The sequence below is a fragment of the Pteronotus mesoamericanus genome, unplaced genomic scaffold (genome assembly GCF_021234165.1).
Source record: "Pteronotus mesoamericanus isolate MK-2021 breed Mesoamerican mustached bat unplaced genomic scaffold, CSHL_Meso_final contig_100, whole genome shotgun sequence".
NCBI lineage: Eukaryota > Metazoa > Chordata > Mammalia > Chiroptera > Mormoopidae > Pteronotus > Pteronotus mesoamericanus.
Genome location: NW_026554999.1, coordinates 15434896 through 15450317, shown reverse-complemented (window position 1 = coordinate 15450317; position 15422 = coordinate 15434896). Strand labels below are relative to the sequence as shown.

Below are 15422 nucleotides of genomic sequence, written 5' to 3'. Positions count from 1 at the left end.
GAGCCCCTATCTTTAGAACTTGTTTTCGTTGGCCCCTTTAAAAAGGCAACTAAATGTCTGCCTGAAGGTGAATCATGTGTTAGCCATAGGCAAACACGTCAAAAGGAGTCAAGTAGCTAAATGAGTACTAATAATGAAATTCCCTTCACAAGTGCAAAATCATTTCTTACATTTAAAACTTTTCTTAGTAGCCCTGGCTGGCACGGCTTACGATGGCTGGAGCATTGTCCTGGAGACCACCGAAAGGTCTCAAGTTTTATTCCTCCTCAGGGCACATGTGTGGTTCCATCCCCAGTTAGGGAACTGATCAAGTCTCAGTCTCTCAGTGTCTGTCTGTCTGTCTCTCTGTCTCTCTCTCTCTTTCTCTCCCCCTTTCAACCCCCCTTCCTGTCTCTAAAAGGAATAAAAAGAATGTCCTCAGGTGAGGATTAAATAAATTAAATAAAACATTACTTAGTAGGTGATCAGAAAAGATCTGGCAATAGTTGAGTTCCTGTTTTATTCAATAAGAAGATTAGCATATTGTTGGTTATCTGTTAACTTGAGCCACAAAGAGGAGAAAAAAGTAAAAATCCATTTTAACAGCTTGTGGATAATAGAACTAAGGAAAATTAATTTCCTTCAAGCCAAAAGGACCTAAGGGATACTTAACTATCCTAGCAATTACGATAGTAAAGCCCTGTATCTCAATTATAGGAATATATTATGAAACAACCTGAGTTCATAACAAATATCAATACATTCTGAAAGTCAGTCAAATAATTCCCTCCTTAAAATAGCTACTAGTGCTTTAAGAGACAACTGCAGGGCAGCCACAGGTTCTCTGATGTTCTGAAATAGAAATGGGTTCTTCTCTGGATCCATAATTCATACAGGGGGACTATGGTTACGCAAGCTAAAATACGGCTTGAGAAAAATGCAAAGGGAGTGATTTCCTGATAAAGGTACAATTAATTATGAGCCATTTTCAGTGAAATTTTGAAAAGAACCTGGAGGATAATTTCTCCCTGTAATGAAAGAAAAGTCAAACCCCAAAGCCTGGGGTCTAGTGACCTTCAGTTATACCACTATTAATAAAAGAGGTCAATGCTTGTAAAAGCATTACTTCCTCAAAAAAGGAAATGGAGAGCTCATTTAAACTTTCCATGACATCAAAAAAAGAAAGCAGAGCCCAAAAAGCCTTGTCTCACTAAGCAAAGGAAAGAGGTATGAGGGATCCATACTGACAGGGAGGAATATTTTATCCCTGACATTGTTTAGGATTTCCAGTGCATGGAGATAATAAAAAGGAACATTATATTTGGCAGTTCTGTTATTGTTTTTAAATGCCGGGCATAAACTGCAGCTCCTCATTGCCTGGACCCTGGGGCACACCACAGTCATGGGAAGGCTGGGTTTCCATAGGTTTTTCTTGTCTCTAGAAGTTCTGGGCAAGATGCTTACTGACAAATGAATAGATTGCCTGGAAGCCAGAAACAATTGCCCAGGGAACTGATCATTTACTCTTTAAATCTCACACGTCTAGGTGTTAAACACAGTCCAAATAACTTCATAGTGACATAGGAGACTCACCAAAACAACATAGAAAACCTTTCTTAGACCACATAGAAAAACCTTTCCATTTAAGGGATTCGATTTTTTTTTAAAACTTTGTTGGTATGATAGTGATATTTTTACTGAGAGCTTATACATGCTAGATGCTGAAGAGACTGGAGTGAATAAAGCAGACACACTCCCCGGCCTTTGTCAAGTTCACAGTCTTGCAGGGAGAACAATTTAAAATGAAAGTACAATAAACTATGAACACTGCAATAATAGTGGAAATATAGGAAATTATGAAAGCATATACGAAGGCCCTATAGTATTTTTCATACTTTTAAAACCCAATCCAGAGTGAGAAATATATTTACATTATAACCTAGTTCCCACATATCTATAGTAAAATAATATACATACAAATACATGCATAGATACACCCACATAAAATTAAAACTGAAAATTTTTCATGAACCAATATTTGTTTTTAAACGTGACAAACTCTGATATTTTCTATTTGGTGTTAGTTTTCTGGTCTTGATCCACTAAATTGATTTAAGGATCCCTATATAGGTTTTGACTTGAAGTCTGAAAAACAAGAGACCAGGGGTATTTTAAGTCAGCATCACTTGCTAAAGATACAAATTCCTGAGCCCCACCTAAAACTACTGAATTCGAATACTTGAAAGATGGGTCCCAGAAAGCAGGCCCTCCGGATGGGTCTTAGCCATACTAAAGTTTGAGAACCCTTGGTGTCATTTGATCTGAAATCTAGAGGAAGCTCAGGAGTTGCTCAGAGAGAGAGAGAGAGAGAGAGAGAGAGAGAGAGAGAGAGGTCAGAAAAATGTTACTTCCAGAAGCCACAGGAGATACAAAGACTGAGTGGACAAGGGGAAGCGTGACAGTTCTGCTCACGGAAGTTCAGTGCAAGCGGAGCCTACGGCACAATGGGAAGGCAATAAGGACGGAGAGGGAGGCATGGCTCCTTCTGCAAGCTCCCTTTTCTGGCCCCTTTCACACCACCTCAGGAATGGTATGTGAGCATTCAGCCTTATAAAGGAAGGGAATTTTTACATGTTACAACATGGAAGAAATTTGAGGATATTATGCTAAGCAAAGTGAGCTTGTCACAAAAGACAAATACTGTATGATTACACTAGATGAGGTACCTTGTGTAGTCAGACTCATAAAAATAAAAAGTGGAATGGTGATTACCAGGGGCTTGGGGGAGGAGGGATGGAGAATTGTTGTGTTTCAGTTTTGCAAGATGAAAAGAGTTTTAGAGATTGGCTGCATGACAACATGAATGAATTTAGCACTACTGCACTGTATATTTAAAAATAGTTAAGATTTAAGTGTATTCTACCACAATTTTAAAAAAGACTACATGAGACCAAGAGTCCTAAGCTTGACTAGTATTTGACTCCTTTCCAGTGATACTGAATTTCCCTTAGTTCTAAAGGCAATAACCATTCCCTTTTAGGCAATCAAGACACTAGAATTATAAACTCTTCATCCTTCTGTCTTAAAAAAAAAAAAAAAAAAGCTTATAAACACTTTCTACATTTGGAGAATGAAAGAAGAGAGAGACTGAAGAGAGGAATCATTTACAACTCCACCTTCTAACTGTACAACTGTCCCAGGGGGAAAAAAGAAGTGAAGCTGATGAAATACCCCAGTTTTTGGCTACAGAGCATAAACTGCCTCCGGAGGGTAGCATATATTTGTCCCTGACAAATATTTTTGTTTAGGAAGCTCTTCCTTATGAAGGGAAATTTTACATTAAGCAGTAATCTGTAAATTAACAACTATTCTCACTTTGGGGTATCATAACTCAGTGGCTCCCAAATCCAGCACTGAATTGCCCATTAGAATCCTCTGAAAAGCCTTAAGAAAATCCAGACTCCAGGCCCACTGCAAATCTCCTGGAGCAGATTGCCCAGCAGTGAACCAGTGTCTACAATGTATCTTCAAACCTCCCAAGGATACCTTTATATGTATCCTATTTGGGGAAATCACTCAAAGGAAGGACAGTTATGAGAAAAGCTGCCTGAGCACATACATGCCCTACAGGGGTGTCCAACATGCAGCCCAACACATAATCGTAAATTTACCTAAAATATTATGAGATTTTTTTCGTGATTACGTGTCACAATGTATTTAATATGTGGCCCAAGACGACTCTTCCTCCACTGTGGCCCTGAGATGCCAAAAGGCTGGACACCCCTGTCTTCCACCCTCTCAAAATCTCTTTGAAATGTCTGAACATAAAAGTATGAAATATCCATCACAACACTAAAAACCAGGAAGAGTTCCACCAGCAGACCAGAACACTAAGGAATTTCTGGAAGATATAAAGCAGATGGAATCAGTAAAACCCAAAATTGCTAAAGAGCCTTAACTGAACAGGATCATTACATTGCAAGGTGGTCAGTGTTGCTGGCAGAGCCTCCGAATATCCCCTAAATCAGAGGCAGCAAGTGTTGGCAGCAGGTACGGGTCGGCTGCCCAGTAATTGCTGAAGGCTTTGGTAACAATCTGCTAGCCTCGCCCTCTCAGAGCAGCTAACTCAGAACTGTCCGTGGACTAAAAATGAAGAGAGAAAGGGCAGTGTTCTGGGTAAGTTCTGGTGGCAGCGATGACGGAGCCGCCATTCCCAGAAGGCAAGCATCCTGTGCACAGCCTAACGGGAAACGCAATGGCGTAGATATCGCCCTCCTCCCGACCCTACATCCCCGCAGACACAGATCCTGTACTCACAATTTGCATGTGCAGTGATTTTTTAAAATTTATGTTGAGGAAGCAACTCCACCTAGACTCTCATTTATAAATAAAACTACCATCCAAAAATCATGGATGTAAAGAAACAAAAAAAGAAGGAGCATTTTTGTTTTGTTTAGAGAACAAATACAGGTCTTAACTCCAAGGGGAAAAAGTAAATTCTAAAAATCAAAGAAAATTTTATTTCATTCATAAAATAAGGACAAACCACTAGAAAAAAAAATACAATTACTACTTGGAAATTAAAAGCATGAGAGCCAAGAAAAACAAAATGAATCAACCAGACAAACAATACCCAAGAAGAAGAGGTGAATAATAGAATTTAACAGATTATCTTGATTAACCACAAAATATTTCTCTTCAGGTGATCACAAAATGTACTTCGGCAGGCCCGCCAGCATTCTACGGGCTGGAGGAAGGCCCAGGGTTAGCGTGGCACAGGAGCCGGGGCGGGGGTGGGGGGGTAAAGAGGGCCAGGGCAAGGATCTCACTGCCCTTCTCCGGAAAGCAGGCCTAGCGCGTCCACCCTGCATCTCTCCATCAACTCTGCCCAGGTGTGCCCTTTACCTTTAGTGTCCCAATGCCACTTTACTAAGCAGGCCTTACTTTACTAAGGCCTGCTCTGCACTTAGAGCTCAGCTCAGGTACCACCTTCCTCTGGGAAGGTTTCTTTCACTTCCAGGCTGATTACATTTTCTAATGTCCCTGCATATCACCACAGCTAAGGTTAACTCACTGAATTATAACTACCTATTTGTGTGCCTATACCTCATGCTCTGAGGGATAAGTTAACCAGAAGCACTGATTCTATTCCGATACATAGACATGAATAATTCTCATTCACTCTCTAAATATGTCTCGCATGTCCACTGGCAGAACTAAATGCAGTGTTCTAATATTTGCAGGAAAACATACAAAAAGTGTTCTGTCCACAAAGCTCACCATTCAACCCAAGCTGTAATTCCCTGAATTCAACAGGGTGCCATCACATTTTGGAACTTCCTGAACTGCCACCTGAAAGGTAATAATTTATGCAAGTGGGCATTTTAAGAATCCAGTAACTTAGTTAAAAACCAAGAAGCCCTAGTACATAACATTCAAAGCATTTTTGTCTCCCCCAAATGGATATATGGTTGGATATTTTCATTTGTGAAATACTGTGAGAGTTTTCCAGGAGTCCTAAACGGTACTGACTTGCCGCTTTACCCTGCTGTTTCTGCTCTTCTGGATCCCTGTTATCTCTGGGCTACTGCACTGTATGAGGGAGGACCCCCATAAAACAGAATTTATTTATAAAAATCTGTGTGTTTATTCTTACATGTTTAAACTTCAGTCACCTTCAAAGGACTTTTCCATGTGATGCAATACACCTATCGAGATGTTTTTCCCACTGCTCAAAAACAGGTTTTGAACTTGTCGATTTTGATGCCTTTTAAAAGGCGTTTCTGCAGTTTTTTGTTTCACCTCTTCCACATCAGCAAAATGTTTCCCTTTGAGGACTTTTTTCATCCCAGGAAACAAAAAGGTCACTCAGTGTGAACGTGGGTGAGTAGGAAGAGTAGGGTATGGCTTTGGTCAAAAACTGCTGAAAACTCAGTGCCGCGTGGGCAGGCACACCGGTAAATCACCCGTCATAAAATGGGCAAACATGGTGACTGACTCTTCAAAAAAATTCACTGAAGCAGAATGCAGCCTCTCACATCAATGCCAGCTGGTGCACTGATACAGACAGGTTCCTAGAACACTCACTTAGCAGAGGAAGCCTGTACTACGAGGAGCCTGCCCTCTGGAAGATAATTCCGGGGGGTTTTTTGGGTCTCCCTTTGTAAAACCCGGCAAGTCTACTGTGCCAGGACTAGAGCTGGGCACTCAGGCCCTGAAAAGATACGACAGGTATCACTACAGATCATCTAATGGCCCAGCTATCTCAAATATTTGTGTCCTGTGTAAACTTCACAGAAATGTTTTCAATGCTTGAACTCCCTGATTTTATTTCCCCCTCAGGCCCACCATATTCTCTATATACTATCCCCTAGACCATGTACATTAGTAGGAACAGAGCAGAAAATGTACTTAGCCTCAAAGTACATCAGCTGGAAGCAGCAGAGGAAAGTAAATGGCTAGACCCATGTTCAAACACAGAGAAAGCGATTAGGAAGAAAATGAAAGCCCTGACATTGTTGCCTCACTTCTATTGTAATTTCTTGCAAAATCGTGCTTTTTAAGGAAAGTTACAAATATTCATCGCATTAATCATATCTTTATTTTAATACAGATATGGGTGTGTAAAATTCTTTTCTAGTTTGGTAAGAAAATTCCCTAAACACAAGCAATTAAAACCAACTCCCTACAGACCCAGTGTTACAAGAAAAGGCTTTTTACCAACGCACATAGAAGCCAAAACTATGGCACCGGCTTTTGAGAAAAGAATAGGCTTTTCTTTGCAAGTCAACTGACTAAGAGACAGGAATCAGGCTCAAATCTGTCCTTCCAGTCCAGGGTCTGGGGCAGGATGAAGTGGTTCTAGCACCAGATGTTCCTGGACAATGGACGTTTCGCTTCTGAAAGGGTTTTAGTGACCAGGTTCTGGTCATGTCCCCGTCCTTTGGTCCCATGGTGGGGCAGATAAGGTTGCACAGGTGTTACTTGTAAACTTTGGTTCCAGGTCTTGCTAGAAACATGACAGCACCAGTTTGAGGAGGTTCTGCAGCGACACCAGGAGTTTGGGTCTCCTGGAGACCTGGAACATCATAACCCCTACTCCCAAATTTATACCTCTTTCAATTACTCCCCATAAACAAGACAAGGAGCACAGAAGTGAGTTCCACCACAGGTAGTGGAAATCCAAGGCACCTTAAATAGTTAATACTGTGAGACATGAAAAACAACATATTGTGAGAATGAGAAACTATCCACTCAAAACAATTGTTAATGGTCTTTAGGTAGAAATTCCCTAGAGAAAACTGAGTGTCCCTTACACTGCCCTTGAAAAATAAATCCTACCTCCTCTGCAAGATAGAAAGGCAGCTGAAGAACATTCAACATAAACTGAAAAAAAAAATATTCCAGAAAACTTTAATGCTTTTTCTAGAAAAGAGAGATTCAGGGTATTTTCTTTGAAATAATGCCCATTTGCAAAGTTCACCATCTGGATTTAATCTTTAACCTTTAGACATAGAGTACAAGGGTGTGGGGCAATACAAGTCTGATGGAGGAGGGAAAAGATGTGAACAAGAAGTACACAAAAACTAAACTAGACTTTAATAATCAGAAACATAGACCTGGAGGCCAGAAAGAGATGGACTCTAAACTCTTTTATACTTCATTCTTACTGTTACAGAAGCAGGTCCAAGCACAGCCTCGAAGAGAAACTAAAGAACTTAGAGGGAGTTAGCCTAATTCAAACCAAGTGGCTATGGGGAAAGAGAAGGAAAAAATTAGGGAAGAGTAGAAGTCCTTCCACACTGAAAAATATGACAGCTTGTTTCAGCTCCAGTTCTGAAATCTCCCACACTGACACTGAATAAAACTTTATCACAACACAAAGGACAATGTGCTTCAAATCTTTGGAAAGCAGTATTTATACATTTATATATTTAATATACAGTCTCTTTGCAGCATTAGTTCTAAGTAGATACCAAGTTGGAAGTTATGGCCTAATTAGCAAGTGTCTCTGAGCCTGCTGCATCTAAACTATTTAGTAGCCATATAGATTTTTGATAATTTATGAAAGAAATTCTAATTTGGCTGGCTAGCGCAGTAAGTATCAAACAATGGACAGCAAAATGTATGTTGAAATTTCCATGTTTTTCAAGAGAGCCTCTCTACAGTATAATTAAATAAAAAGCACACGTTATACTAATTTCATCATTGTAGTATTAGAGGCACTAATACACATCAGAGCTTTGTTTTTTTCCACCAAGAACTTTGTCACAGATGGCCCTACCATTTTCCAATTTAAAATCTCACATGTCAATAAATTCTCCAAGGCACATGCAATCTTAATTTAAAGCACTAGAACCCACACAATCAAGTTATTAGTAAATGACAAGTTGGGAGTTTCCACTTACTTAGATATATTGTTGAAGCTGAGAAACAGACGTTGGAGGCAGGGCAAATTATCCACATCTCTCTAAAAGGAAACAGAAAGCAAAAATTTATCAGCTGACAGCAAAGGAAATATTATACATGTCTTCTTGTTCAGCTGTTGAAATATACAGTCATTTCTCTTTACTGCAACCTTGCAAGACCACTGATTTCTACTGGATGTTGAGCTCCATTCTCCTCCACTGCAGATTATTAAATGGGAGGGTTTCAGTACATCCGCAGAACAAGCTGCACCACTCACAAGGTAAAAAGCGCTGGAGAGAACAGGGAGAGATGCTGCTGCTGGCCTCTTTTGGGAAAGAAGCCAAAATGCTTCTTCAGCATTTGAACTGTAGCACAAATGTAGTATGATCAAACATTTGTTAAAAATCGTTTTTAAAAGGAAGCTGTTCAAATGCTTTACATTTTAAATTTATGCAATTATCTTTCCAAACAGTACTGAGAATTTCAAAGATAATTTACCTCACTATTCTCAAACCCATAGAAATATGCCACTCAGTTACAAATGAAACAAAACGCACACAATGCCCCCATAAAACTAAAAGCAGATCACAGTAAATGTCACTGAAGGGCACTTTAAGGGCAATCTAAGCAAGAACCGGAGGCTCCTGTCATTGGAAATCTACCCTGTTCTGTGTAGGTACAGCACTGCAAAGCAAACCTCTGCCATTTATTTAAAAGTAGTTACATGCAGCAAATATTGAAATATTTGGCCACACAATTTTTTTAAATCACAAAGTAAATACAAAGCTACCTAGTTTCATTAAGTGAAAAGACACAAACCTCCTGAAAAGTATGAGTAACAGAATCTTAAGAGAAAGCTTTGTCTATAACCTCATTATTCACGTGAGAAACAGCGGACAGCTGCGGTTGCTGCGGGGCAGGTGGGAGTGCGCAGGAAGATGACCCAAGGTTATAAACTGTCCTAGAGGCCCAGATGGGACAAGATCCCATTTATCGTGACTTCTACTACTCTGCTCTTCAAAACACTGCACACTGGCATTTATCACATAAAATGGTGGTTATTTTTAAGGGCAATATACGATGATTTCTAGTTATGTAAGTTTAAAGAATGCTAATATAAATATGTATGTTACATATTATTGTGACCAATATTTAGGCCAAATGAAAAACCTTCTCTCAACCCCTTAGACCCTAAACAGTATAAAATGAATATAATTGGAGTGACCATATCACTGGCTGTGTATACCATTCATGTGGCATTACCATTCTGAGGCCCACCCCTGAAAAGTTTGTTCCATAGCTGTGAATTAGTGATTTTTCAGGGTTTATCAACCATGGCCAAGGAATACGCCTGCGACAAACCAGAAGGCAGCCGAAGTCCCCTCAGTGGGTGATAGGATCCACATGTTCACAAAGTTCTCGAATCAGTCTCCCAGCTATGTCTCTGATATTCCCAGAAATGAGAGGTGAGTGGGGTGGAAAAAGAGTGATAGATTACTGGGGGGGCTCATTTTATTCCAGGGCCCTATTTTCCAAAGGAAATGGTAGCTTGCTTCTTCTCTGCTCTCTAGAAGTATGGAGTCACAACCTAATTGAAAGGCCTCTCAATCTTGGGGAATCTCTTCTCCCAAATTCTCCTGGAATCTACCTGAGATATTTCCGAGCAAAAGCACTGTTTGCTGACACATAACTGGGAAAAACTGAGAAGCAGTAGCCTGGATCTCTGAATCAAGGCAACTTAAAAAAATACATGTGCCTCTTTGAGGTCTAGCCTACCACCTTCAGGGACTATAGACACCATTCAAGACTTATATTTTTTCTAGGAAAATATAAAATCAGATTATATCAGGTGATAATTTGTGAGAAAGGTTTTCTTTAACATTTATTTGATTAAATTATAATGTTTTGTATATATCTTCATTTATAAAACAAAATTTTAACAGAAGTCTTTATCAAATTTTAAAAATCAGTAACTGTCATGATCTGATAGAGCTATGAAAAATATTCATGACAAACTGGAAAACTAAAAATCAGAATTCAATTATATATATCCTTATGACCACTTTAACAGACAGTCTTTCCAGAAATTTAGAAAGCAAAATAATTATACAGTCATTTATGTTGTTCCAAATTTCATTTTTTAAAGAAAATTATAACTTTCCTTTAATTTTTCTAGCAATTCTGAGGTGTACTGTGTAATGAATTCCTAGCATTCCAATAGACATATTATCCTGGTGGTATTTTGGAGGAATCAGCATTCAACAATCTACTTATGCAAAGAGTATAATTATTTTGGAGTGATGGGGAAAGGAAAAATGGGACCTAAGGATAATGTAAGAAAGCTAAATGCTCACAACTTTGAGAAAAAGACAGTCTGTTTCATTGTCAAGCATTAAACCCTCCCAACAGTTCTTTTCTGAAGATAATAATAGCATAGGCAGAAAATTATTGCAAAGATGCAATAATTGATCTGCACATAGTCTCAAATTTATTATATTCAACAAAACACAACCCTGAGAATAACATTCAAAAGTTTTTTGAAGATTCAAAATCATTTTATACTTTTTAAAATTATAATCCTTTTTATACTCTGGTTTCTGTTCAGAACAAATCTTTCACCTTTTACTAAAATATAATCCTTTAAAAATAGACAAATAAAATTACTTACTAAAAGGTTATTAAGAGGTTATCATTCTTATTTTTCAAAAGTATAGTAACTTGCCATTTGATAAAAATGCTTATCCTACTCTGCTCACTGTTTTCCACATTCCTAAACTTCACAAAAGAACTAAATGATTCAGCAATCTGACCATGTAGATGACATCTATTACTGGAGCTATTTTCAGAGCAGCCTCCTGCAGAGAAGTAAGGAAGAAGAAAGGCAAAGAGACAAAGGCTTTGGCACGCATCACATAGGACAAAGATGACTATAATGAAATCACAACTACTCTCACCTTGTTACTTATTCTCTCAAATAAAAGAAGTCAGAATAAAAATATATAGGGTACTTATTTTAATTTTGAGAACTGGAAACTTTATTAACAAAACATTGAATAAGTTTGAAAAAACAAAGGAAAAAAACTGGTATTTTTATTAAAATTTTATTAAATTAATTACAAAATGACTACTTGCTACAGCCATCACTTTGTAACAGACACATAATATATGAGGAATAATATGTGTAAGTCATCATGTCAATGCCTCTAATCGTATATTTAAATGCCAATGGGAAAAAAGTCCATTATTTTGCTCTGTTACCCAAAGGCATTAATATGCATATCTGCTTTTAATATTTGTTTACTACCCATTACATGGCAATAAATATCAGGCAATCTAATTGCAACTTACTCTTCCAGTCTGGTTTTCTTCTACGCACTGATGGAATTCCCCGACACAAAGGAAGAATAAAAGGGAACTAGAAATGAGACTAGTAGGCAGGCACTGATACTCTGATTACAGAAATTTCTAGTTTTAGTAATCTAGAAGAGCTAGATTTAATAGTTATGAAAAAGAGAGAAAAGTCCTCACCTTCATAATCATTGGCTTTTTCTCATCTGAATTTGTAGTTCAAATTTATATCACATGCATGACCTAACATGACTCCTCATAAAAAATGGTCCCTAGCATTCATGCCCCTAGCACTCCTGGCAAAGCTCTGAAAAGACACAAACTCAAACTTTTCAACATGCTGACTATCCCAAACTATTTAACTTTTGAAAAAAAATTAGCGTGAGCAAGAGTCAGCAGAAATTTCAGGAAGCAAATGTAGAATTGGAATATCTATGTTTAAAATTATTGTAGAGCCCTGACTATTGTGACTCAGTTGGTTAGACAATGTCCTGCAAAGTGAAAAGTCTCCAAGAGTCTTTCCTCTCTTTCTCCTTTCCTTCTTCCCCTCTAAAAACAAATAAAACATTAAAAATATACAAAAAGAAAAATAAAACTATTATAGAAATAAAACAAATCAAAACATGAAAAAATATGATACTATAAATAAAGCAGTCTGGATGCTAATAAAAGAAATCCCAAGCTGAACTTATAGAAACAAAAAATAATGGTCATTACTAAAAACCCAATGGATGGACTGAAAATCAGGTTAGACAAAACTTAGGAGACAGTTAGTGAACTGTAAAATAGCACTAAAGAAGTAGTAAAGCCCTGGCTGGGGTGGCTCAGAGGATTGAGTGCCAGGCTGTGAACCAAAAGGTCACCAGTTTGATTCCTGGTCAGGACATATGTCTGGGTTGCAGGCCAGGGCCTCAGTTGGGGGCGTGAGATCGATGTGTCTCACACATCGCTGTTTCTCTCCCTCTGTTTCTCTCTTCCTTCCCCTTTCCCTAAAAATAAATAAATAACAATCTTTAAAAGAAGTACTTAACAATGTAAAAATGTAGAGAAATAGGAATGATGGAAATTTTAAGAAACAAACAATAGAACAAGAAGATCCACATGATGCATATAGGTGTTTAAAAAGTAGAAAGAGAAAAAAATAGGAGGAAGCAAGATTTGAAAAGAGAAATGACTCAGAATTTTCCCATAATTAATAGAAAATATGAATCTGCATATTCAGAAAACACAAATATTAGGTATGCCAATGAAGTTAACATATTCAATCATTAAGATGGGAGACTTCCAGCCAGGATGGAGGCATAGGTACATACGCTTTGCTCCCTCACAACCAAAAGAAGGGCAACAACAAATTTTAAAACAAAAACAACCAGAGCTGCCAGAAAATAAAACTGTATAGGAGTCCAACAATCAAGGAGTTAAAGAAGAAACATTCATTCAGACTGGTGCACTGAAACAAATAAATGTGGCTCTAATAAAAGAACAAATCAAAACTCCAGAAAAAGAACTAAGCAACAAGGAGAGAGCCAACCTATCAGATGCAGAGTTCAAAACACTGGTAATCAGGGCACTCACAGAAATGATTGAGTATGGATGCAAAGTAGAGGAAGAAGTGAAGGCTATGCAAAGTGAAATAAAGAAAAATATACAGGGAACCAACAGTGAAGAGAAGAAAACTGGGACTCAAATCAACGATTTGGAACAGAAGGAAGAAATAAGCATTCAACCAGAACAGAATTAAGAAACAAGAATTAAAAAAAAAAAAAACCCAAAAAAGAGGAAAGTCTTAGGAATGTCTGGGACAACTTTAAATTTTCTAACAATTAGGGATGCCAGAAGGAGAAGAAGAGGAGCAAGAAATTGAAAACTTATTTGAAAAAATAATGAAGGAAAACTTCTCCAATCTGGCAAAGGGAATAGACTTCCAGGAAATTCAGGAAACTCAGAGAGTCCCAAAGAAATTGGACCCAAGCAGGAACACACGAAGGCACGTCATAATAACCCAAGATTAAAGATAAGGAGAGAATCTTAAAAGCAGCAAGAGAAAAGGAGACAATTACCTACAAAGGAATTCCCATAAGACAATAGGCAGATTTCTTAAAAGAAAACTTACAGGCAAGAAGGGGTTGGAAAGAAGTATTCAAAGTCCTGAAAGGCAAGGACCTACATCCAAGATTCCTCTATCCAGCAAAGTTATCATTTAGAGTGGGAGGGCAGATAAAGTGCTTCCCAGATAAGGTCAAGTTAAAGGAGTTCATCATCACCCAGCCCTTATTATCTGACATGTTAAAGGGACTTATCCAAGAAAAAGAAGATAAAAACTATGAACAGTAAAATGACAACAACCTCACAACTATCAACAGCTAAACCTAAACAAAAACAAAGACAAAAACAAACTAAGCAAACAACTAGAACAGAAACAGAATCACAGAAATGGAGATCACATGGAGGGATATCATCAGGGAGTGGGAAGGAAGAGAATGGGGGGAAAGGAACAGGGAATAAGAAGCATAAATGGTAAGTACAAACTAGGCAGGGGGAAGTTAAGAATAGTATAGAAAATGGAGAAGCCAAAGAATTTATATGTATAACCCAAGGACATGAACTAAGGTGGGCGGGGAATGCTGGTGGGAGGGGGTTGCAGGGTGGAGAGAGGTAAAGGGGAGAAAATAAATGGGACAACTGTAACAGCATAATCAATAAAATATACTTAAAAATCATATCTAAGATACCATCTTACAATTATTTTATATAACACCTGGTGAAAATAAACTTACAATGAACCAATAAAAAAATAATCTCTCACTTAGAATTTTTATGTCATTATTACTGAGAGTTCTTATGGAGTTACTTAACCATATGTTTTTAACCAAATGTCACTCTTATACATGTGGAAAAATTAAGCAAAACAAATTCATTAAAAAAATGAACTCCCAAAGTACTCCCACTTACTATAAGGCAGTGTAGTTTTGGCAAAATGGTAGACAAACAGATAGAATAAAAAAGAAGCGTCCAGAAAAAGACTCATTTGATTATGACTCAGTTTCAACAAAGACACCAATTTAATTCAATGGGGAAAGCAATACCTTTTCAATAATAGTTGATAGAGCAAGTAGATATCCCTATGTGGGAAAAATGAACCATTACCTGTACCTCATACTGTACCTAATATTTAATTAAAAATGAACCACAGACCTAAAATGAAAGGTAAAACTATAAAACATTTGGAAGAAAACAGAGCAGAAAATATGGTGATATTGGGAGAGGCAAAGACTTCCTGGACAAGAAAATAATGAAAGAAAACAAATTGATAGATTGTACTTCACAAAAATTTAAAGCTTTGACATAGCAAAAACATTAAGAGTGCAAAAAAACAAGCCATGCAGAAAACACACTCAGTACAATTATCAAACAAAGAACCTGAAACTAGAATAAAGATCTACTACAACTCAATGATAAAATGATAAATAACCCAATTTTTTTAATGGGCAAAAGACTTGCACTGATACTTCACAAAACAGTATGTTAGAATAGCCAATAAATACATGAAGGGTGTCCAACATCAATAGTCATCAAGGAACTACAAAATAAAACCACAATGAGAATCAAAGAATCACTAAAATTATAAAAACTATCAACGTTAAACACTGGCAAGGATGTGGAGCAATTAGGACTCTCTTTTATCT

General features: G+C 37.7%; 1 protein-coding gene across 3 annotated transcripts in view; it reads right to left on the bottom strand.

The window, feature by feature from the left end:
• The window catches only part of LRRC49 (leucine rich repeat containing 49), a 157852-nt gene that overhangs the window by 100933 nt on the left and 41497 nt on the right, over positions 1–15422 (bottom strand). For all 3 annotated transcript variants that reach the window (XM_054595298.1, XM_054595395.1, XM_054595484.1), the window contains one exon: positions 8388–8449. In XM_054595298.1, the coding sequence (XP_054451273.1) occupies positions 8388–8449 (62 nt within the window). The remainder of the gene's footprint in view (positions 1–8387; positions 8450–15422) is intronic.